At 39.7% G+C, this 25390-nt stretch overlaps 1 protein-coding gene across 3 annotated transcripts in view; it reads right to left on the bottom strand.

Moving 5' to 3' along the window:
• Nucleotides 1–25390, bottom strand: part of LOC124270498 (RAD51-associated protein 1-like) — a 30873-nt gene that overhangs the window by 2126 nt on the left and 3357 nt on the right. Inside the window, exons 2-7 of one of the 3 annotated variants that reach the window (XM_046705513.1) lie at nt 24926–24942; nt 21779–21825; nt 21296–21413; nt 20186–20322; nt 13054–13329; nt 11444–11668 (exon numbers count right to left, since the gene is read on the bottom strand). In XM_046705513.1, the coding sequence (XP_046561469.1) occupies nt 11444–11668; nt 13054–13329; nt 20186–20322; nt 21296–21413; nt 21779–21825; nt 24926–24930 (808 nt within the window). In that variant the 5' untranslated portion in view covers nt 24931–24942. Of the gene's footprint in view, nt 1–11443; nt 11669–13053; nt 13330–14433; nt 14626–18453; nt 18730–20185; nt 20323–21295; nt 21414–21778; nt 21826–24925; nt 24943–25390 lie in introns of all 3 variants that reach the window. The other 2 variants (XM_046705514.1, XM_046705512.1) reach the window with 2 other exon arrangements.

Here is a 25390-nt window from a genome sequence, read left to right as displayed (position 1 = left end):
TTCAAATATGAAGAAACTCCAGTGAATATTTTTTGCGATATCTTGATGACTATCTCAACATGCAATTTAACATGCTGAAATCTTCAAAGTGTCGTCATGACCTTGAAAATAAAGTGAAGGTCACCAAAATCAACTGGGCCCTGCGCCTTCCCTGGATGAAGCTTGGTTTCAAATATGAAGAAACTCCAGTTAATGGTTCTTGAGGTATCTTGCTGACAAGCATAACATGCAGGTTAATATGCTGAAATCTTCTGTCTCTGTGACCTTGAAAATTAAGTGAAGGTCACCAAAATTGACTGAGCCCTGCGCCTTCCCTAGATAAACCTTGGTGTCAAATATGAAGATAATCCAGTGAAAGGTTCTTGAGATAGCTTAACATGCAGGTTTACATGCTGAAATCTTCAAAGTGTGGCCATGACCTAAAAATTATGTGAAGGTCACCAAAATCGACTGGGCCTAGCGCCTTCCCTAGATGAAGCTTGGTATTGAATATGAAGAAAATCAAAGGTTCTTGAGATAAACATGCAGGTAAAAGCGTTGACCTTGTGACTTGATACTGTGATGAACCTTTCTTATACTGTGATGAACCTATGTACCAAATATGAAAAGAATCTAGTCAACGGTTCTTAAGATATTCCAATTCGTACATACGGATGTACGGACAGAGCCTAATACTATATCCCCTGCTTCGCTAAATGCGTGGCGGGGATAAAAATGACATGGGTCTATCGTCGGTAATGGTATCTCATGAAAATTTAAATTTCAGCATCACACCATTTAGCATCATTGTAATATTTTTGATGAAAGATTACATATCACAAACTCAATGTATTTTACATTATATCAACTGAAATTGAAAATAAAAATAAAACAAGCGTTCATGACCAGTGCAGCCGTTACCAATAGCTAGTCAAAGCAATAATATTTCGCAGCAATATAAGTTTCATGTAAATCAGTACATACTTGGTTAAAGAACTTGAGAGTAAACTGAAATCCATTTTCTATTAAAGGTACTTTAAAATAGGTCAAGGTTTCAGTCCAAAATTCTTGAATTTCGTTAAAAGAAACCACCAGCTTCATTACTTTGGGTGTTGTCAAATTGATCATTAACCTAATGAGTCTTCTATTTTAGCTGTATTTCAATCATTCAAAGAGCAGAGCCCGAAAATACAACAACCAGAATACATAACGGATTATACTAACTTTAATAACGTAACATACAACTGTGTATTGTGTAACAAAGTGTCCTTCTTTGGTCTGAAGTCATGAACAACTGTTCATGGTAACATTATGTTCCAATGACCTGTATTCAAACTATTTGAAAACATGAATTCACAATGCTATAACGTAAAATACCAATGTCATAACGTAAAATACCACATGGTTCTCTGGCAGGAATAAAGAACAGGAGTTAAGATTGTAATGAACATCCTTTTGGATTTCCCTATTGGATACAAAGTGTTGATTCTCTAGCGATCGGATCAACATCCTTTTTAGATGGCTCTTTACTTTGTCCAGTACAAATCGCTTGTTCACCCAAATGGTTTCACTGTCTGAACTTCGTGGCCATTTGTAGTTACAGGTTTTTCCCGACGCCTCCATAAAACAGATTTGATAGTCCTGTTCGTCAATGTCCAGAACTTTGCCAAAATATACTTTGTTGTCAAATTCATAAATGGCAGCAACATAATCCTCGATTGATATCTCACAGGGTGGATCTTGGTTGCCCTGGACAGGTTCAACGTTTGCTTCTGACTGAGTAGGCAGAACTTCTTCATCAGCCTGAACATTCTCTGGCTCTGGAGCATTCTCCTCACTCATCTGGAGCCGAGTTTTTCACCAGAACCTTTCTCTGCCATGGACATGACGGGGAACATTCTCTGGCTCTGGAGCATTCTCCTCACTCATCTGGAGCCGAGTTTGTCACAAGAACCTTTCTCTGCCATGGACATGACGGGACAGACAAGAACCCATCAGAGGCAAAACATCCATCACAGAAGCAGGATGTTTCCTTTACCATGAGACAACCCTCTGCTTCATAAACTGCGTGAATTGTCATAGTTCCTTTAACTGGCTTCACACCCCACTGTACAAGTCTCTTTTGATTGGAATCGCAGTCTTCTTTGCTGCTGAAGATGTACACGACAGAACTTGGTTACCCAGTTGCCCATACATAGAAATCGTGCGCACTTTGTATGTTGAATTTCCCGTTTCACGGCTGAATCGGCCATTCGTTTGGCGGTACCTCCAAGGTCGTCGCAGGGCCCTTTATCGGGACCACATACATAATAATGTCACGAAGCCCGAACACCAAACACCTCAGGATGCTGTAGGACATAGTTGAAAGCTGTCTTGTTTCTATATTGGCTTGATGGTGAGTCCACCCAGTACTGAACATACGACAGAGATGGAACCAGTTCTTTAACCTCTGGAAGCAATGACTGCAGAATGGTGTATACGGTGCCAAAACTATGGGTCATAGTATCTGAGATGAAGATGAAGTTTTTGTGATTGAGGACTCCATTGTTCTTGAAGTATACAACAGCTGGATGAAGTGTTACCATAGTGGCATTCCAGTAAGCAGATTGGATCTCGTCAAGACACTGACAGACATAATTCTCGGCAAAATCCATTTGGATAATGACATGAGAGTCCGGCAAATTGTCCTTCAAGACCCTAAGCTGAGCATATTGTGTTTGAACACGAGCCACATGTTCGCGGAACTGTGTACACTGACTCAAAAAGTTGCTGATAAAATAATCTTGGGCCACTTCTTCATCCACAAGCTTCATCTTCGACTTGCCCCTGCTGTCTGTCACCTTCTTCCAGGTCTTATAGGTCACCTTATCAAGTTGAATTTGGGACAGTTACGTCTCAATCTCTATCTGAATATGAGCCTTTATGAAAGCATCTGGGCTTGATGTGGAAACAACATTAAAGCTCTTGAGTGATTTCAACTTTAAGGCCATATTCTGATGTTTACTGCAAAGACAGGTGTTCCTTGCTGTAAATAACACTGGCAAAATGTGAGAAGGTCTCAGTTTGCAAAATGACGATAGCTACAGCTTCACATTCGGGAACTCAGCCCTAAACTTCAGGAATAGATTGGCCAGATAGTCTAGTCTTCCACTTCATTTAGCACACATGCATGACACCTTTAGATGATGCCATGAGTAATGTTCTCCTGTTTATTCCAGTTCTATTTGCAATGTAGCGGACTCCTCTGTACTTCTTGACCTTTCCAGAAACAATGTTGACCAGGCTTCTTACATGTTTCTTTGTGTTATGCTTCTTAGCCTCAGATAGTTCATGTTCCAAACAATTAACCAAAAGTAAACGTCTTTTATCTGCCTTTCTGGATCTTGGCGTTGCAAATTTTAAGTTCTGTAATTCTTTTTCAGTTTTCCACTGTGGAGTCATAGTGTCAGAGTCTTCTGTCCTTGTTTCATTGGAAGTGGATGGCTGGCTAGTTTCAAATGATTTTGATGTTTGTTGTTTGTGTTTACGGAATAAACGTTCATAACGTTTGCTGACTCGTTTCAGACGTCTCTGCAGTGTCAGGTTCTCATGTTTCAGACGAGCAATTGTTCTGTTAGCTCTGGAAACTGCATGACTTATCATTTTCCTGCTCTTCTTGCCCGATGATGTCATACACGGAAGTTGAACCAACATCGGTGCAGTAGAAGTAGTTGGCCATTCAGTTGTGCTGGATACCATGTTCTCCGTGTCTCCTGAGACTCAGTGCTTCTTGCAGGTACAGCTTCTCTCTCATGGAGTCTTCTCAACTTCACTTCTCTCCTGTGTTCCCTGACTTGTTCCCGAATCTTTCTACGACGCTTAGCTTTGTCATTTCTGCACAGATCTTCAGTTTTTTTGTAGTACCGCCTCACTCTGTTAGTTTCCCTTTGCAAATATGCAGCACCTTCTTTTTGTTTTTTGCGTTCTCGATATTGTCTCTGCCTTTCAGCTGCAGTTTTAGCCATATTTGAGATGCTGCAAAAACAAATGGTATATTAGTGAATTTTTTATTATTACCACATTAAAATGTGCATATTTACCAATATTTATAAATGCAAGACGTATGTGTTGTATGTTTTTGATTATTATGTTTAATGTATTTTTACATCAAGTTTACTTTACCATTTACTTTTAAGCTTAACCCACACATTCATGCAAACACTTTTATGTCTATAAATTTACATGTTTAACTTTATACAAATTATATGTGTTTTGAAATGTGTTTTGATGAACATTAAATTGTGTTTGATTTGTCTATTCATAGGGTATTAACTTCCAATTATATATCCTTTAGCCCTTGTGTGACATAATGCATTTTACGTTACAATCACTGTATTTTAGCGCCTTTAGCAAGCACTAGTTGCCTGGATATGTGCACTATAATAATAATAATAATAATAATAAGTTTACGTTATGCATAAACATGTGATTTCTGAGTACAAATTAAATTTACATACAGAGTAAAATATGATGTTGTATAATCAGTCTTCTGAGAAATCAAGAAATTCGCAATGAATCTGTAAAGGTAGTGTTTATGTGCATTCAATAAACTTACCTTAGTGAGCAAACAGAAGTCCAACCATGCACACCGTGCTTTCACCAGATGACAAACCTCAAAGATGATGTCATAGTTTCTGCGTTTTACATCATCAACTTCTGTGGTGTCTAAGTCCTGGTTTGTGTTCCTTTCCCTCACTTACATCTTTGTTACGTAAAATACTGTAACGTAAGTTACGTTACTTAAAATACTTTAAGCCAAACCTTCCACAAATATCTTCTAAAAAGGTGAAGGCAGATTTACATTTATACTTCTATCAACTCAGGGGCCATATACTAATGAGATATGATCCTTATATGACAGTTCATCCTCACCATATACATGAAAACACCGTAACGTATTATACACCCTTATCCAATCGGTCCTAAGACTCTGATTTACCAGCTTATTCCGATGCTAGTTGGCAAACTTGTACTGTTTGTCGCATTTTTATAATTGTATATTTCATTACATTAACATTTATGTAATAAAATACAGAAGTCTGATATGTTTGTATCTACTTTTGTCTGATATTTAAAACATAGAGTAAAATCACTCACCCAGTGTTATCTCCCTTTAGATGTTTTGGCAAGAAAATCCGTCACATGACCCAACATGCTCTTCACTCTCTCCGAAATATACGCCCGACACCTGGATTACAGGGAATCCAGAGTGCCATGAGGGGAGTTTGGGAGGGTTTTACCTCATGAGTCAGGATAAGTATCAAATATCAATTTTAATAAAAAAATTACATGTTTTTCCTTATCCTGACTCATGCTTAATTGCTTGTAGAATCCAACAGAATCGGTGGTGGGTCAAGCCACTCTGGATTCATTGCTGATTTACATCCTGCATACCCCCCTGAGGGAACTTCTTATAGTACTGTGCTGATCCTTCCTTCCAGCTTCCTCTGATGAGTTTGGGGGGACCACAACTTGTCAGATTTCTCTGGAACCACTTCTCCTGACATTATGTGTGGACTTATACGACTCCATGTCTTGATGCTCGCATCAAGTGGAGAAGCGACCCTTCTTCATATACGAGTAAGTCCTTACAAGTATAGGGTCTGTCACTCATGCTAGCCTATCCTAGACGGGCGCATGGACTCTAAGCTCTAGCTCTTCCGAGCGTTGGCTTTTACAAGTCACGTGATAAAAGGGTGAGATTCATCTCAACGCCTTTGAGGAACCGTCAATTGTTGTGCTACAACAAGAGGCCCAAACTGGTGAATGCCGGAGACGTCCTCGGTAGCAATGTCTCTGAGGTAGTGGTTGGCAAACACTGTCTCTGACTTCCAATAGCAGCCCTCCATTATTGTCGAGATGGAGCAGTTTCCATGTAGAGCGAGTGTTGATGCCAGCGCTCTGACTTCATGAGGATTGGAGGCCCGTGGGGGCTCAAGTCCTGCTGCTTTGTAGGCCCTTAGGATGACGGCTCTCATCCATATCGATATCGTCGTACGTGAGATCTCTGTAGGCGTCTCCGTAGATAGAGGGATGAAAAGGCGCTTGAATTTTCGTCTCCTCGTCTTAGACCTTTGTAGGTAGACTTTCAATGCTCTGACTGGGCATAAGGATAGATCCTGAGCATACTGTGGCCCAAGGACTGCCGAGAGTGCTGGGATGTGGAGTTGTCTGTCTGGTTGACCGGGCAGTTGCTTCTTTGCTATGAAGTCCCATCTCAATCCCAGATGTATGATGTTGCGATGTGCATCAAATCGTATTCGTTCAAAGTCCAGAGCATGTATTTCCAACATCCAAGCTGCTGTTGCCAAGGCGACCAGGAACAGAGTTTTATGTGTTAGAAACTCATAGGATGTCCTTTCTAGGGGTTCGTAAGCGTCACTGGTGAGATGCTAAAAGACTACGTTGAGATCCCAAGCAGGCGCTTTAAATTTCTTTTGTTGGTCTTCCAACTTAAAGGAGCGTAGTAGAGCCAGTATCTCTGGTACTTTGGTCAGCTTAACACCCGTCTTCATGGTGATAACCGTGCTGAGGGCCGCTAGGTATGTAGATAGTGTTGAACCTTTTAACCGCCTCGTTTGTCTTAGATGACAAAGGTATTCCACCAATTGAGGCTGTGTTGCTTTCATCGCCATGAAGCCCTTCCTCAATGCATATTTCTTAAAACTCTGCCACTTGTTGTCGTACAAGCTGCGGGTTGATCTACTTAGAGCTAGTGTGACTGCGTTCGCTGCTCTGGCGAATATCCTCTTTTCTTCAAGCAAGTCTTGATACGTTCCATGCGCGTGGTTGGAATTCTGTTGGATTTCTGTGTACTTGCTTGGTGTGCGGATGAATTAGTAGGTTCGGCCACTCTGGGAGTTGCAGGGTTGGACTTCCGAGTTCTTGTATGAGGATGGGAAACCACACCCTCGCTGGCCAGTAGGGCGCGACCAAAATCAGTTGCAGCTTCTTCGTCTGCTTGATTTTCTGCAACACCTGCGGTATTAGAGCTGGAGGTGGAAACGCGTAAGCGTTTAGTCCTTCCCTGGAGATGCTTAGAGCATCTGTTGCCCATCCTTGAAGTGATGCATCTACATAGAGATGAGTGTTGTACTCCGGCTCTGATAAGTAGGTTCCTCCGCACGAGGAGACGAGCAATTAAGCATGAGTCAGGATAAGGAAAAATAATATTTCATGATAATTCATGTTGATGTAATGACTATTGCAAAGCGACATGAACGTTTTGATTAAGTTACGTTACATTAACACATATTTTGTACAGTAAATCTGATCAAACCAGGATTTATGCGTCCTATTACATTATACATGGATGCAATAAGACATCCAACATGATAAATGCTGATATTTCTTTCACTTTTCATTATTCTCATTTGTGCGACATTGAATTGTGGGAATTGTGCACTAAATTTGAGAATGAGTGACCCAGCGATTGTGTCAGTCATATAATGAAATTGTCACCAGTTTCAAGTTACAAACATCCTAACATTGGTGTATCATTTCACAGTAATGATAACCATCATTAATTCATACATATTATACCCTGGTGAATATTCACCACACACCATGTGGGGATTCTGGGATTCCCATCACCTATGCTTGTTGTAACAATAGGAGGCCACTAAACACAGCAACAATCTACAAATCCTGTTGGCAAATATACATACAGAAATTACTCAAACACTTCAAATCTGTAAATACCTTTGGATAATCTTAACATCAAAGGGTAGCCTTGTGGTTAAAGCGTCCGTTTGCCATGCCGAAGGCCCGTGTTCGAATCTACAGTCCGTTTGAGTCAGAAACGGGCCGATGAATTGCAAATTTTATCATTGTACAAAATTGCCACATAAATATAAATAGTACACATGTTTATCATTTACTAATACCCAACAGCTTTCTTATACTAGTATTTGAAAATTTTCCAGACTCCACCCAAAAAGTTGTTTAAGAAACTATCATCATTGAAAACGCAAAAGTTGTTATCTGTCGCGGCGGGGTGAAACCACAGAAACAGAACAGCCACTATCTCGTCGTTCACGGAATACACATGCCTGATGAAAAATGAAGTTGAATGCTGACGTGAAACAGTTCATGATTAAAGTGTATGATTTTTTCCGTGCTGAAGCCAAAAGGGGCAAACCATTTTATGCCATTCATAAATTCCGTGAGCGGGCAGCAAAAGCTTTAGGAGTATCAGCAAGGGTACTGATAAATGTTCTGGAACACAAACATTGTGAGGGTGATCTTGAAGCAGGTAGGGTCATGTCAACATCACACAAATTAAAACATTTGGACAACTTTCAAAAGAACCTTGTAAGGCAGTCTATCAACAAGCTCTATTCTGAAAACAAATACATGTCGCTGAAAATTTTAAAAAGCATTTGAAGCAAGAACACAACCTCAGAGTATCAAAGTACACACTCTGGCGACTCTCACACTCTTTTGGTATGGTTATAAGAAAATTTCGGGGAGAATAGGTCAGTACTCTGTGAACGCCCTGATATCGTTAAGCGAGAAATAATTTTCTCAGGGTTATAAAGAAGAAGCGAGGAAGGGTTCGAGCCAGTGTACTTGGACAAGACCTGGGTCAATGCCTTGCACACTGCCAGTAGTCAGTGGGTACCTGATGGGGGTGATAAGGGGTCACGTAGAAAGCTGCCTCTAGGGAAAGGAGAGAGACTAATCATTCTCCATGCTGGTTGCTCCAGCGGAGGCTTTCTCCCAGGCTGCGACTTGGTATTCAGGGCAAAGTCCACAGATAACAGAGACTACCATTCCGAGATGAATGGTGCGGTTTTCCTCGATTGGGTTAAAAACAAGTTGGTACCAGCTCTACCAGAGAACTCTTTCATCGTAATGGACAATGCCCCATACCACAGCGTGCAGGACCCCGACAGTAAAGCCCCGACATTGATCAGTCGAAAAGGTGATATGATATCATGGCTCGACAAATTTCAGATCGCACGGCCTTCAAAGGCAACGAAGCCTCAGCTATATGAGATCATAAAACCCCACAAAGGTGAACCTTTCTACAAAGTTGAAAGTTACATAAAAAGTAAGGGTCACGATATTCTGCGACTTCCACCCTATCACTGTGACCTTAACCCCATTGAAATGATATGGGGTATTGTCAAAGGACTCCCGGAATAGATTTTGAGATGTCCCCCGCCAACAACTTTGGCGTTTTCAATGATGATAGTTTCTTAAACAACTTTTCGGTGGAGTCCGGAAAATTTTCAAATATAAGAAAGCTGTTGGGTATTAGTAAATGATAAACATGTGTACTATTTATATTTATGTGGCAATTTTGTACAATGATCAAATTTGCAATTCATCGGTCCGTTTCTGACTCAAACGGACTGTATACATGGGTACAATGTGTGAAGCCCATTTCAGGTGTCTCCATCGTGATATTGCTGGAATCTTGCTAAAAGCAGCGAAAACTAAACTCACTCACTTAACATCAAATAAAAGGTTATAAGTGGTTTTAATTTAACCTGCTAACATGGTATTTTAGATGAGTAATAAGGCGTTATTACATTGTGTTATGGTATGTAGTCTGTGTGTAATCAACTGTGAAATACTTGTTATATATTATTTATATAATATTTGTTCATATTTTCTAATTCTAGACTCAGTATTCAAAGATATGTTGTATTCCTTGTTAATCACAACAAGAGAGGCTTCCTTATGTTTCAGGGAAAATGGTGCAATGAATTTGCACAGAAATATACGCCATTCAAGTGAAATACTGAAGTCCTCAAAGGAAAATTGATGCAGAACTACCTGATTGTTGTAACTACAATTATTTGCAAGTTTTTGAGGCTCATCTGCAAAAATGGCAATGGTAGAACCATGAATTTTTTTGTCAAATTAATACTTAATCATGATAATAATTATTGTTAAGGAAAGGCAGCCACATCTTAAGCAGCTGTTGAAAATGGCTGGAGTACAGGCATGACAGACCTTCCAAGTAATACCACACTTATGTCAGGCAGGAGCTAATGGAGACTTTGTTGAAGTGAAAAACAGATCGTAATACAGATTAGGGTTATCTTGTCAGCATCTGTGTACAAACTGCTGACCAGACATCTGTTTATAATTACTGGTAGCACACAGGCCAAACACAGTTCAGCCTGACCATGCTGACATTGTGGATTGATCATACGTTGATTGCAAGTTTACTTAATTTCTTGTTGCTGACCATGTATCCAGAAATGCAATCTGTTGCCGGGATTTATCATGCAGTGTTACTTGATTAAAATTATACGATAAACAGTGAGTAGTGAGTTAGGTTTTACGCCACATTTACCAATATTCCAGCAATATCGCGGCAGGGGGCACCAGAAATGGGCTTCACAGATTGTACCCATTTGGGGAATCAAACCTAGGTCTTTGGCGTGACAAGAGAACGCTTTAACCACTTGGTTACCCCATGCCCCTGTACAAGAGAACGCTTTAACCACTTGGTTACCCCATGCCCCTGTACAATAAACAATACCACAACATTGCTACACAACATATTCTCAACATCGATTGTTTTTAAAATATCTGTACATTTGAAATCTTAACAATTTTCATAAGGAATCAAATGCACAGGTATCAAATGAAAATCACATAATTAGTCAGACAGACAGACAGACAGACATATTTATTCAGTAATGTGGGCCTAACGGCGTATAATACAATTGAAACTTACAATATTTTACAATGCCACGTGATAGTTTCATATATAATGTTTAAACAGATGTTTAAAAAACAGAGCAACTGATTTAATAATATTAGAATCTTTGGAGTGTAATACATTTATCATGCTTTGTTCACATTGGGGCATGGCATTCAGCTGCGGCAAGTACTTTTTCCGAATTTCATTATATTTTGTACATTGCATAAAAACATGGTATTCATCTTCAATGGCTCCAAGATTACAATTTTACAGATACAACTAATTTTCCCACTGTCTTTATTTCTCCTGTAAGTAACAATTCTAAAATTATGTAGGGATATTCTAAATTTACAAAATGCTCTTAGAAGAGACTTATCATTCAGTTGTAAAATATAACATTCAGGCTCCAGAACTGCTTTCAGCTTACAGTAGTTCGTTAAATAGTGCGAGTTACAAATAGAATCATGCCAAGTTTGTTTGTATATGTCAATCAATCTTTCTCTAAACTTCACTATAAACACATTTGCATCACCAACATTTTGTAATATCCACACAAATGAGAAACCTGTTCTAAACAGGATTGTTCTAATGTTGGACACCCAATTACATTTTCCATTTTCATCTAAATGTTTAAGTAATACATAACATTGATATGGGTAACGATTTACATTCATTTGCAACAACTTAATTAGTGGTCATTATGATATCATATTGTTTTGACCACTGCAATCCCATAGCAACTATAGCTTTCAATTTTACCTTTTGCAGCTGGAGCTGGTTTTGTCTTGGTTACAGCAAGTTTTGTCTTGGATACAGCAGCCGGAACAGGTTTTGTCTTGGTTACAGCAGCCGGAACAGGTTTTGTCTTTGTTGCAGATGAGGCTTTGCTGGCTTTAGATTTCGATTTGCTGCCATCATCAAAGTCACTGTCATCCCCTTCACTGAAACTCTCATCGCTATCGCTGTCCATTCCGAACTCACTCCCTGGCAACAACAATACTGGTGGATTATTCCAGCTGTAAATGTTGACCCGTGTCTGGTTCTCTTTCAACAGTATATCCTGGTGTGTCAACTTCATATGGGAAGCATCGTCAGGAATTGGCTGAAATATTGATGATGTGACGAAAATTTTAACTCATTTACTCACTCATATAGCAAGCAGCCACAATATAGCTGGAATATTGCTGAGTGCAGCCTTAAACAACAAACCAACCAACCAGTGATGCAGTGACGAAGTGATGCAGGACAAAGACATAAACCGCTTTGGAGTATGAGCACACGTATGGTGACAACAAAGTTGGAAACAGAAATAGAGCAAACCATATGTTCTGCAACACCTAAGGGACTTAACTCTGGACAGCATATTGTGGCCACAGGCCCTCATGTCTTTGCAAGGATTAAAGATGTTAAAAAAACATAAAATATTTGAGATGACCCCCGACTCGAAAAGCTTCACAGTATCCTACCCGCCCCGCCTGCTTTGCCGATTGTTTAATCTTTTATCTTCGCAAAGACACGAGGGCCTGTGATTGTGGCTCCTATGTCAAATGAGCCAAATTGAAAGTTTCTGACGACAAATCTGGACTCTCTCTTACCATGGCACAGCCTTTAGTTCGGTATATGAGACATGATCATAATGCAGAAAATTAAGAGCTAAACCTTACAGAAATGCATAGATTTTGACAAAATTATTCGATTTCTAGACATTTTAATAGGTTTTTAAACGGTTAAGAAACTGACGGTACGAAAACATCGAATTTTTGCTTTCCATTACGGTATACCAATCCGAAGTCAACATACCGCTGTTCAACAAATACCACGGTATACCGTTTCACCCATAACTGGCATGATGTGATGTGTTTTTAACATTAAGGTGTATTCCAACAATCAGCAATGAACCAAACCTGGACCATGTCAACAGCTGGTTTGTTAGTTCTAGACTAGATTATTGTCACAACTGAGAAAACTAACAAGTCTACATCATAAACAGTGTTCAAGCATATATCATAGCTTGATAGAGAAATGTTAAGTGAGTGAGTGAGTTTTAGTTTTACGCCCTTTTTAGCAATATTCAGGCAGGGGACGCCAGGAATGGGCTTCACACATTGTACTCTTGTGGGGAATCAAACCCGGGTCTTCAGAGTGACGACTGAACGCTGTAACCACTAGGCTACCCCACCACCCCTAAATGATAAGTAGATAGTTTGATTAATGATACCAGTCAGGCTGTCAAAGAATACACAAGGGTAACAAATATTTTCAAAGTGACATCTCGTTTGAACACTTGTATCATGAGAAACACATTCTGTCCTGCAGACTGACAGACTCCAGTCATTTGGGCAAAAATATCCAACCCATCGTGTGTTTACCATCAGAGTCGCTGTCCACATATTTTGATTTCTTCGGTGCACTTGTGACTCGTCTCCGTTTGGATGGCTGCTCACCGGACAAGATGTCAGACTCAAGGATTTGTATGACTTCATCCTCCTCCACTTCGGCCGGCCGCTTCCTCGCTGTGATGACATGCTGCGACTGATGGTCTGAACCTGGCTTCAAGTCTGTGTCTGATTGGTCAACTTTACCAGAGGTTACATCTGGTTCCGTCACAGAACTCTTGACGCTTGAGAGTGGAGGTGCACTCTCAACTAGGGACAGAGAAAACATGACAATAGGTTATCCTGAGTGAGGTTATGAGTGAGTGAGTGAGTGAGTGAGTGAGTGAGTGAGTGAGTGAGTGAGTGAGTGAGTGAGTGAGTGAGTGAGTGAGTGAGTGAGTGGAAATTTAACAGAAACTTACAAATGTATAAGATTCATATTGCAGACCTACAGTGGTAAGAGTTGTATTTCATGCCACATATTGATTCAGTTTATCAAACTTATGTTGTTGTTGCTGTGTACATGTTTAATAGAAAAACATACAAATGTTTCATAACAGTGAAGCACACCAGAATATGATGTCAACATGGATGCAATAAGACATCCAACATGATAAATGCCGATATTTCTTTCACTTTTCATTATTCTCATTTGTGCGACATTGAATAGTGGGAATTGTGCACTAAATTTGAGAATGAGTGACCCAGCGATTGTGTCAGTCATATAATGAAATTGTCACCAGTTTCAAGTTACAAACATCCTAACATTGGTGTATCATTTCACAGTAATGATAACCATCATTAATTCATACATATTACACCCTGGTGAATATTCACCACACACCATGTGGGGATTCTGGGAACAATAGATTCCATCACCTATGCTGCTTGTAACGATAGGAGGCCACTAAACATTTCTTGTTGCTGACCATGTATCCAGAAATGCAATCTGTTGCCGGGATTTATCATGCAGTGTTACTTGATTAAAATTATACGATAAACAGTGAGTAGTGAGTTAGGTTTTACGCCACTTTTACCAATATTCCAGCAATATCGCGGCAGGGGGCACCAGAAATGGGCTTCACAGATTGTACCCATTTGGGGAATCAAACCTAGGTCTTTGGCGTGACAAGAGAACGCATTAACCACTTGGCTACCCCATGCCCTGTACAATAAACAATACCACAACATTGCTACACAACATATTCTCAACATCGATTGTTTTTAAAATATCTGTACATTTGAAATCTTAACAATTTTCATAAGGAATCAAATGCACAGGTATCAAATGAAAATCACATAATTAGTGGTCATTATGATATCATATTGTTTTGACCACTGCAATCCCATAGCAACTATAGCTTTCAAATTTACCTTTTGCAGCTGGAGCTGGTTTTGTCTTGGTATCAGCAGGTTTTGTTTTGGTTACAGCAGCCGGAACAGCTTTTGTCTTTGTTGCAGATGAGGCTTTGCTGGCTTTAGATTTCGATTTGCTGCCATCAAAGTCACTGTCATCCCCTTCACTGAAACTCTCATCGCTATCGCTGTCCATCCCGAACTCACTCCCTGGCAACAACAATACTGGTGGATTATTCCAGCTGTAAATGTTGACCCGTGTCTGGTTCTCTTTCAACAGTATATCCTGGTATTTCCTTCTTTGCAAGGATTAAAGATGTTAAAAAAACATAAAATATTTGAGATGACCCCCAACACGAAAAGCTTCACAGTACAATACATTATGACAAGGCTGGACACTTCGGTGCACCCTACCCGCCTGCTTTGCCGATCGCTACGCTACCATCGCATGTAATCGATTAAAATGTGAACATAATCATGGATGATTGGCCTATCAATCACCACTCATGACACCTACCAATTCTTTATTGTTATTTCTGCAAGTCGATTGAAACCCGATTTTGACCCTCAACTATAGTTTGGCATGAAATGCATGTGGACCCGAATTTTTGTAAATATCTCGTCATCCAATGATCCAATCGATCTCAAACTGTGCAAGTGGATGTTTTGTCAGACAACCTAATCACATTGTAAATCACTGATTTTATGCATTTGTATTAAAGAATCTGTCTATGTAACTGTCAACAAAATAAACAGCAGAACGCAGACTGCTCGCAGAGGGAGGGAGCCAATGACCTGTAACAGCGGCAGTGTTGGGTCATAAAAGTCAATGTTCGTCAATGTAGGTCAGCTAAGCACGTGACAGGTATGAAGAGGTGTCACAGGTCGTGAATAAGGTAAGGTGGGTGCCAACTGTTAACCATCATACAGAGTTTGTTTCTCTGAGTTGTTCAACATTAACCACAAAACCCATTAGTGAGAATTATTCTGTAGGTTAAAATCTTTAAATTTGTAATGTTAATGTCATATTTTGTTTATGCAGTACCTAAGTGGAAATGCATTTAAAGAACACAGAAAGTATATTTACACTAAATCATTAATCGGACCACCTATGGTTAGAACTCAACAACTGTTAAAGCCCCGTTCCCTCGGACACAAGCACACACAATCATGCACTCTCATTGAAGAAAAGATAGAATGAAGACAAAAGTGTTATGTTTTGATGTCGTTCACATTCCAAATTAAGCAATGCAGTTCTAATAGCTTTATGCATATAGATAGTTAATATTTATATTTTCATGATAATTTTATGTGAAATGAGTGTTTCATGTTACACTATAAGTCTTTGGAATTAGTCAATGCTGTCATTGTTAAAAAAAGTTATATTTCTTTGAGCATATCTGGCTGGATACTATCATTATCTGTAAATATAATAACAGAATTAAACTTCATCAAGTACACTCCATTCTTCCAGAGGAGTCATCAGTGTCCAGACGAATGACAACTGGATGAACTGTTTGCTCCTTCAAGCCATCTTTGAGCCAGTACTCTTTCTCCACCTTCTTGACATGTTCAACACATGCATGCTAGCGTGCAATGTCAATGTCACATATAGCAGTGTTGACAATGTGCTTGACATCATTCAACTTGAATGATTGATTTTTCCGGGCCACTGTACTTTTAAGGTCTCCCCAGATAAGTTTGATTGGGTTGAGATCACAGTGGTACGGTGGTAATCTCAAGACCTTATGGCTGTGTTGGCGTAGCATGTTGTCAATGTTATAAGTGGGTGGAGGTTTGTTAGGTTTAATCAAAGAGTACAACTGTGGTTTAGTGGCCTTAATTGAAAATTGTATATTGCTATTTGCTAGCCATTGCTGCATATCTGACTTCTTTGTATTGGAAGCTGGGCACCTATTGTTTGGATCTCGAACACTGTGATAGGGAGCACTGTCCATGACAACAAGACTTTTGTAAGGCAGAGCTGGCAACAATTGTTCCTCAACATACTGTGTGAAAACCGTTGAGTTCATTTCTGTATGATAGTCCCTACCATCTGTGCTCTTTGACCGAAATACCAGATCACACCCAGGTATGAATCTACGGTGGGAACCAGCATGAAGAACGATTAAACGTTCACCTTTGCCTGTTGGTATTTTCCTACCATCACTGGGATCAGTGGGTAGCCACTGTCTGGCAGCAGTATGGTTTGCATTGACCCAGGTCTCATCCAGATATATAGGTTCGAACCCATCCTCTCTTGCCTGCTTAATTTCTCTCAGATAGTTACACCTTATTTTCACAATATCAGATCTCTCACACATTACAAGTTTCTGGTTTGCTACCTTCTTGTACTTGTATCGAAATTTGAGCAGTAGTTTGCTTAGCATAAACCTAGAAACATTAATGTCGTGATCCTCTGCAAGGATGTGTTTTAACTTTCTTGTGGACAGGTGTTCATTTCTAGCAAATAGCCGGCGAATGACATCTCTGATGACCCTGATGTCAAATCTTTGGATGCCTACCTTTTTGTACAAGGTTTTGTTTATTGGTTGTTGGTTTATTTTTCACAATTTTTAGCACGATGTTCTTTTTCATGCCAAGAGCAAAAGTTGTACGTTTCATGTAATCCGACACCTTATAAATCGGTTTGCTATGTTTGCTCTCTTTTTAAAAAACAATTCAACACATTTCTAATTAAACGTTTAGCATCATCTGAATAAGCTTTCATGATGACAGCTAGAAGAAGTCAATGTGAATGATCCAAACGGTCTATCACTGTGCAGTGCACAGGTAACTATCATGAATGCACGTGCATTTACCTTTATGACCCAACACTGCCGCTGTTACAGGTCATTGGCTCCCTCCCTCTGCGAGCAGTCTGCGTTCTGCTGTTTATTTTGTTGACAGTTACATAGACAGATTCTTTAATACAAATGCATAAAATCAGTGATTTACAATGTGATTAGGTTGTCTGACAAAACATCCACTTGCACAGTTTGAGATCGATTGGATATTTGGATGACGAGATATTTACAAAAATCCGGGTCCACATGCATTTCATGCCAAACTATAAACAATCTTGACACAAATGGATGACGATATAGCCGCACAAAACGGGGGGGTGGTCAAACCAAGTCGAGATGAGTAGGGGAAAAATAATTTGTTTTATCTTTTATCTTTGCAAAGACATGAGGGCCTGTGATTGTGGCTCCTATGTCAAATGAGCCAAATTGAAAGTTTCTGACGACAAATCTGGACTCTCTCTTACCATGGCACAGCCTTTAGTTCGGTATATGAGACATGATCATAATGCAGAAAATTAAGAGCTCAACCTTACAGAAATGCACAGATTTGACAAAATTATTCGATATCTAGACATTTTAAAATGTTATAAAAGGGTTAAGAAACTGACGGTACGAAAACATCGAATTTTTGCTTTCCATTACGGTATACCAATCCGAAGTCAATATACCGCTGTTCAACAAATACCACGGTATACCGTTTCACCCATAACTGGCATGATGTGATGTGTTTTTAACATTAAGGTGTATTCCAACAATCAGCAATGAACCAAACCTGGACCATGTCAACAGCTGGTTTGTTAGTTCTAGACTAGATTATTGTCACAACTGAGAAAACTAACAAGTCTACATCATAAACAGTGTTCTAGCATATATCATAGCTTGATAGACAAATGTTAAGTGAGTGAGTGAGTTTCAGTTTTATGCCCTTTTTAGCAATATTCTGGCATGGGACACCAGAAATGGGCTTCACACATTGTACTCATGTGGGGAATCAAACCCGGGTCTTCAGAGTGACGATTGAACGCTGTCACCACTAGGCTACCCCACCACCCCAAAATGATAAGTAGATAGTTTGATTAATGATACCAGTCAGGCTGTCAAAGAATACACAAGGGTAACAAATATTTTCAAAGTGACATCTTCTCGTTTGAACACTTGTATCATGAGAAACACATTCTGTCCTGCAGACTGACAGACTCCAGTCATTTGGGCAAACCCATAGTGTGTTTACCATCAGAGTCGCTGTCCACATATTTTGATTTCTTCGGTGCACTTGTGACTCGTCTCCGTTTGGATGGCTGCTCACCGGACAAGATGTCAGACTCAAGGATTTGTATGACTTCATCCTCCTCCACTTCGGCCGGCCGCTTCCTCACTGTGATGACATGCTGCGACTGATGGTCTGAACCTGGCTTCAAGTCTGTGTCTGCTTGGTCAACTTTACCAGAGGTTACATCTGGTTCTGTCACAGAACTCTTGACGCTTGAGAGTGGAGGTGCACTCTCAACTAGGGACAGAGAAAACATGACAATAGGCAATCCTGAGTGAGTGAGTGAGTGAGTGAGTGAGTGAGTGAGCGAGCTTGGTTTTTATCCTGTTTGACAATAGTTAGGTCACCTTCATCAATCCATTTTGCACACAGTGTCAGCTCACCTTGACCTTAATAAGGGAGTCAGGTTTAACAAGCTTCCGTCAGTGTTCCAGCTATATCACCCAGACAGTTGGTGCGGGAGGAACGCTTGAAGTGACGCATGTCTCAGACATTTACCACTTTCTGGATGAAACCCAAACGCAGGAGTATAGTGCTGAGTTTGCAAACCTGCAGTATTCAGGACGAAATATTATTTACACCACAATCACAGGTTCCTGGAGTGCCAAGGGGGCAGAACTCTGATCAGTGAACTGCAGCCATGACACTTTGGTGAGCTGAGGTGGTCATCCTTACTTTATTTCTAAAGGCAGTGGGGTAGCCTAGTGGTTAGAGTGTTCACTCATCACACCAAAGTGAGTGAGTGAGTGAGTGAGTGAGTGAGTGAGTGTGAGTAAGAGTGAGTGAGTGAGTGAGTGAGTGAGTGAGTGAGTGAGTGAGTGAGTGAGTGAGTGAGTGGAAATTTAACAGAAACTTACAAATGTATAAGATTCATATTGCAGACCTACAGTGGTAAGAGTTGTATTTCATGCCACATATTGATTCAGTTGATCAAACTTATGTTGTTGTTGTGTGTACATTCACAACATGTTTAATAGAAAAACACACAAATGTGTCATAACAGTGAAGCACACCAGAATATGATGTCAACAGTCAAAATCCACCAGCATTGATATTCAGTGCTGCATTAACATTGAAGTTGTTATGCATCAAGCTGTACACTAATCTGCTGCTTGTCACAAAATACTAACCGCCTCCATGGTGTAGTGGTTAGAGCGTCCGCCCGGAGAGCAGAAAGGTTGCAGGTTCGATCCCCAGCCACGTCATACCAAAAGACGTTAAAATATGGTACTTGTTGTTCCTTGCCTGGTGCTCGGCATTAATGTGTACAACTTTGACTGGGGTATTCATGCTTAACTGCAGCATGGTATCTCAGTGAGCTGGCACTATAAAACCAGCTTAAGTCTGGGCTAGTACAAGCAGCCATACATTCACACGCATGCACACTGTCATATGAGCGAAATATTCTTAAGTACGACGTTAAACCCCATTTCACCTCACCTCACAAAATACTATGCATACATAAGTCCCATCACTTGGTTATAGTCACCTCTACCATGATAACTGTGTAAGAATCTACACCATAACTTTGCTCTAAGCAAAATACAAGAAATAGTTATCCAGAAAGTAGTATACTTTGTTATTGGCTCACCGACTTCTAGAATGCTGAGCAAACAATTATTATACTGAGGGCTGAAAACTAACAGTAAAAAATAAGTCATCGAAAGAACTGTAGAACAGTGCGAAATCTGACCTGTAACTGTGACTTGATGAGAATTGTCTTCAGGTTTCAGAGCCTCGATTCCATCACTGGATTCTTGGGATTCACTGACAGACAGGTTTAGTGCCGCCTGGAGATCCCGCTCAAATAGCTTCTCCTCTAACGACAGTCTACAAACAGTAAATGAATGTGTGTTCTGAGTGTGTCAGATTAATGCCGACGGAAGTCAGACGGGTGTTGTGCTAACAAACCAGATCATAATCTTGCATCATGGGTTCAAACCTAGGTCAGTAAAAAGAAATGTGGTTCCGATTACACCTCTTTAAAATTTTGGGTAGGTAGGTAGGATTTTTTTTTTTTTTTTTTAAGTACTACTGAACTAATAGTACAACCACAATTAGGCCCAATGATCTGTTTGAGTGTTTTTGCATGATTGATCGAGGGTTTTTTTGCATAGCGTAATCCCCCAATGTAGGCTGTCACCAATATCACGTTAACACCAGTGTTCAAAGTGTCGTGGTGATCTTGAAGATAAGGTCAAGGTCACCCAAGTCGATTGGTGTCTGGGTAATCCCCCGATGTAGGCTGTCACTAAATGTGAAGACATTGGGTACAACAGTTCATGAGATATCGCGTTAACAAGAATCGGGACGTACGTTTGTATGTACGGACGCCGATGAATACATAGTCCCCCGTTCTGCATTGCGACGGGGGACAAAAATCCCTTGAGTTTGTTATAACCAAAGTTTACAGAACAGTCTCTTCCTCTGTGTTCCCTTCACTGGTTTCACAGCCCTTTCCCCTAATGTAGGCTGTCACCAAATTTGAAGATATTGAATACAACAGTGCATGAGATATCGCGTTAACAAGAGTTTGAAAAGTGGTAAAAGTGTTGTGGTGACCTTAAAAATAAAGTCAAGGTCACCCAAATCGACTGGTGTCTGGGTAATCCCCCGATGTAGGCTGTCACCAAATTTGAAGACATTGGGTACAACAGTTCATGAGATATCGCGTTAACAAGAATCGGGACGTACGTTTGTACGTACGGACGCCGCTGAATACATAGTCCCCCGTTCTGCGTTCCGTTGGGGGACAAAAATCCCTTGAGTTTGTTATAACCAAAGTTTACAGAACAGTCTCTACCTCTGTGTTCCCTTCACTGGTTTCACAGCCCTTTCGGACTTCTTGCTCTTGTCCTTGTTTTCTTTGTTAGCCAGAGCTGATTTCTTCCTTTCATGAGGTGAAGGGTCAGCAAAGTCATCTGTAGTGAACAGACTGAGTAGGAACACTGACACTGGTTAAGTGATATAACAAGCATCTCACCATCACAGTAAACTAGTACACATGAACTTTAATAAGAGAAATTTTAACTTGTTTTCAAACCTTGTTAAAACGATGAGAAATATGTTGTCTCATCTGGAAACTTGTAATACTTGGCATGTTTAATATGTCAATATACACTCAGGTATTGTGCCAAATAAACAATTGTGGTGTCTTGTTATGTCAAGTCGACACGAACCAGTTGACCTTCAACAGAATTTTTTAAGAGACCTGAAACCAGCAACAAGAATTGCACCTGCCGTCATACTTATCCCCCACATACTATCCTGAAAGCATGTCGCTTACCATCATCATTGTCCCCGAAAGCTGCATAGTTGATTTTCTTTCTTTCCCTGAAACAGTAATCCAAGTGTTACAGCTGTAACAACATGGCGGACATCTGCTGGACACCGGACACTGGTGAATTCAGCTACAGGCATGGCAACAGGAAAATCTATTTTCAGCTGTAAACTTAACATTGTGTCATCGAATGAGGCGTTCAGGGTTTCTCTACGAATTTAGATGATTCTCAGACTTGATCAAATTGAAATAAATCAGCGAAATCTGCAGATCAGTGGAAAATTGCCATCCCTGAGCTGATTCCATTAACATGGGGACAGATGTGTCATGTGCTATCAGCAGTATTGCTTCAGTATCGCAGCATCATGTAATCGGGTCTGGAAAACTGGTGATTGACATAAAGTTGAGACGCTGAAGAAGAAAGCTGAAGTTTAAGATTGTTTGGTTGTTTTATTGTTTAACGCCGCACTCAGCATTATTCCAGCTATATTGTGGCAGCCTGTAAATAATCGAGTCTGGACCAGACAATCCAGTGATCAACAGCATGAGCATCAATCTACGCAATTGGGATAGGATGACGTGTACCAACCAGCGAGCCTGACCTCTCGACCCTGTTAGTCGCCTCTTATGACAAGCATGGGTTACTGAAGACCAATTTCAACCCCAATCTTCATGGGTCAGAAAGCTGAAGAAGTAACAGAAGTCACCAGATTAGACATCTTTAAAGCAAGTTTCTTCAATAACACATGTTCACATGCATAACTAGCTGTAGAGAGCCATAATTGCACAGTAATCAAAGTTTACTCTCCGTGGTAAAAAAATCAACATTTTCAATATTTGTGTGACTGCTGCGTCAACAATGCTTAATATCTTATTGACTTTCTGTGATCAATGTGAGACACACTACAGCTGAAATCATTTATGCAAGGTTTCATCTCTAAAGGCAATAAAATGGTTAGGTCACTTTGTTAGATATCCCAGCAGCAACCCTCACCATGCTGGACATGCCTCGGATGCCCAGGAGCATCAAGGTTTAGTGGACAATGTGACAAGATTGACCAGATGCTTACCATTCTCAAAGCATGCAAATTTGGATACTCTTTTGCTAGGCCATATATATCAAAATGTTCTTGTTTAACATTACCGGCCGACCCAAAAATTTGACCTGACCTACACTAAAGAAAATGCAACTTTGAGTCTCAAAATGTGCATGAATTTTTCACACTTCTAAGTTTTGATTTTCTAAAGGAGAAAAGGTGTCAATTTCCAAGGAATCAAGGGGTTTAGGACATAAAATGAAATAAAAAAGTAAACATCAAATCTGCCCGTCCAACCCATATTTTTTTTTAAAAAGTGATGAGAAACAAGAATATTTTTTATGTGGCCTTAAATTTACAAGTTGTCATCAGTTCAAAAGTTGTCATCAGTTTAAAAGTTGTCAGTTGTTTTTCTCAAGTGTTTATTGAATGTGTAAATTATAATAACAATTCATTTATGAACAGTATACAATAAATATTTACTAACCATAGTATAAATAATCACTGCTAACCATAGCAATGATATAAAATAACTATTTACTAACCATGCTGAATACAAACATTACAATTTCCTAACCATAATATCCAAGTACAGAAAACCTTCACAGAAGAAATCTTGACTACATGGTAAATTCTGCCAATAGCTCACTAAGTGGCAATGGTTCATGGATCTGTATTTCAGTGATGTGATTGTGGGAGGAAGGACAAGCAGGATGCTGGCAGGTATTAACCTGCACCAGGTTGTACATGCAGAGGCCCAGGTTAGAGTTACCACTGATGGGCAATGTGTGCAGGGCTGGCTAAAACGAATTAAATATCATTAACGGGAAGAATTATTAACAATTATAAATTTGAAAATGGTGCCATCAATAATATCTTATATAAATTATTGTGATGAAATAAAGACACCAGAAAAATGCATCACACATTGTACCCATGTGGGGAATCGAACCCGGGTCTTCGGCATAACAAGCTAACGCTTTAACCACTAGGCTACCCCACCACCCCTGAACTTTACAGACTGAATTCACTTGTCACATGCAGCTGTTAGTAATCCAAGCATAAATGTGTCTCACTCATCAATGATAATGTGAAATACATTGATTCTATTCACAAATTTTGGTCCATTTTTGGTCAGTCTTACTTCTCTGATGTTTATTGCTAATTGGTCTATATTAAGTTGGCAATTACGAATCCCTTTGATCTACATGGATAGCCTGCCCTAGCAATGTGACAGTACTCCTGTCTAAATATACCATGCAGGATATTATTGGAATACTGCTCTCTCATTACCATGACTATAGCTGAAGTTTTACTGTCCAACGGACTTAATGATCTTAGGTTTACATTAAAAGGCAGACAAAGACGGAAAAATGCCTCCAGCTATTGCTAAGTATCCTATCACAATGATTATGCAATAGGCTAAATAACAAAATTCAAATTCAGCACATTTAAGACCATTCTACATGATGTAATATTGTTTAGACATTTCAAACCGAATTGTTCTTTCAGTTTCACAGCCTTTTCGGTAATCATGGTAATTATTATTTGAAAATAGGCTCAAGGTAATCAGAGTGTGCAATAACTATCGAACAGAGCTACAGGTAACTTTTTGGGTAAAATATATTAAAGTTTAAATGTTGGTATTTGTCATTTATATTTGATCTGTAATATGAGAAACGATAAGAAAGACTGCAAGTTGCCAAGTTCGGGTGCTCAATTAGAACCTCTCAATATACTTCAGTTATTTTATCTATTTTTGTTTGTACGCATGTAAGATCAAATTTATTGAGTATGTACAAAAATTCAAGCGTACTTGTACGAAATAGACTTAATAGGAATTGAGTTTTGACATAAATATTTGCGTAATTTACGCAGATATGCAGCTGATCTGTACCTCTGTATGGAATGCCCAATTCCTTGCATCAGCAAACCATCACTGCATTGTCATGGTATTGTGGATAGAGATAGGTACACTAGTGCACACTAGTGTTGAAGAGTATTCAGTGCAGTTATGAAGAAGACAGATTTACAGGCAGTGAAAAGAGAGATGTGTGCCTTGGACATGTTAGAGAACACAGAGCAGGGAGACAAGACCAAAAGTTGAATACTGTACCTCATTTTGTTCTATGTCTGTAAAAATAATCATTGATAGTATAATAATACATGCAAACAAAACTGAATAGTTTTCTTTAGGAGTAATGTAGGCCAGGTTATAGTTGCCATAGATACAGACTGATTAATGAATGCTATTACCATGATTACCTGTCAATAGTTTACACGTTAAAATTCATAAAAAGCTTTAGAGAAACTGTTACCTTACCCATTGCTTTTATCATGCAGCAAACAATAAAACTACTCCACATGTTGAATAGTGTCAGAGGCATCACCTTACACCTCCAACACCATGATTACCCCAAGCTACATGGCTCATAATAGGGGTGGGTGATAAAACCGGTTAACCAATATATTGCAATTTGAACTTCACAATACGACATACAGTCAGGCCACGTTAATCTGAATGCTTCCGTTTTTCATCAAAAACGTTCAGATAGTGAAACGAACTGACTACTGAAACGAA

Source organism: Haliotis rubra, unplaced genomic scaffold (assembly GCF_003918875.1).
Source record: "Haliotis rubra isolate DU_JTF1 unplaced genomic scaffold, ASM391887v1 Scf152, whole genome shotgun sequence".
NCBI lineage: Eukaryota > Metazoa > Mollusca > Gastropoda > Lepetellida > Haliotidae > Haliotis > Haliotis rubra.
The sequence above is the reverse complement of the archived record's forward strand: the minus strand, read 5'-3'. Positions and strand labels throughout refer to the sequence as shown.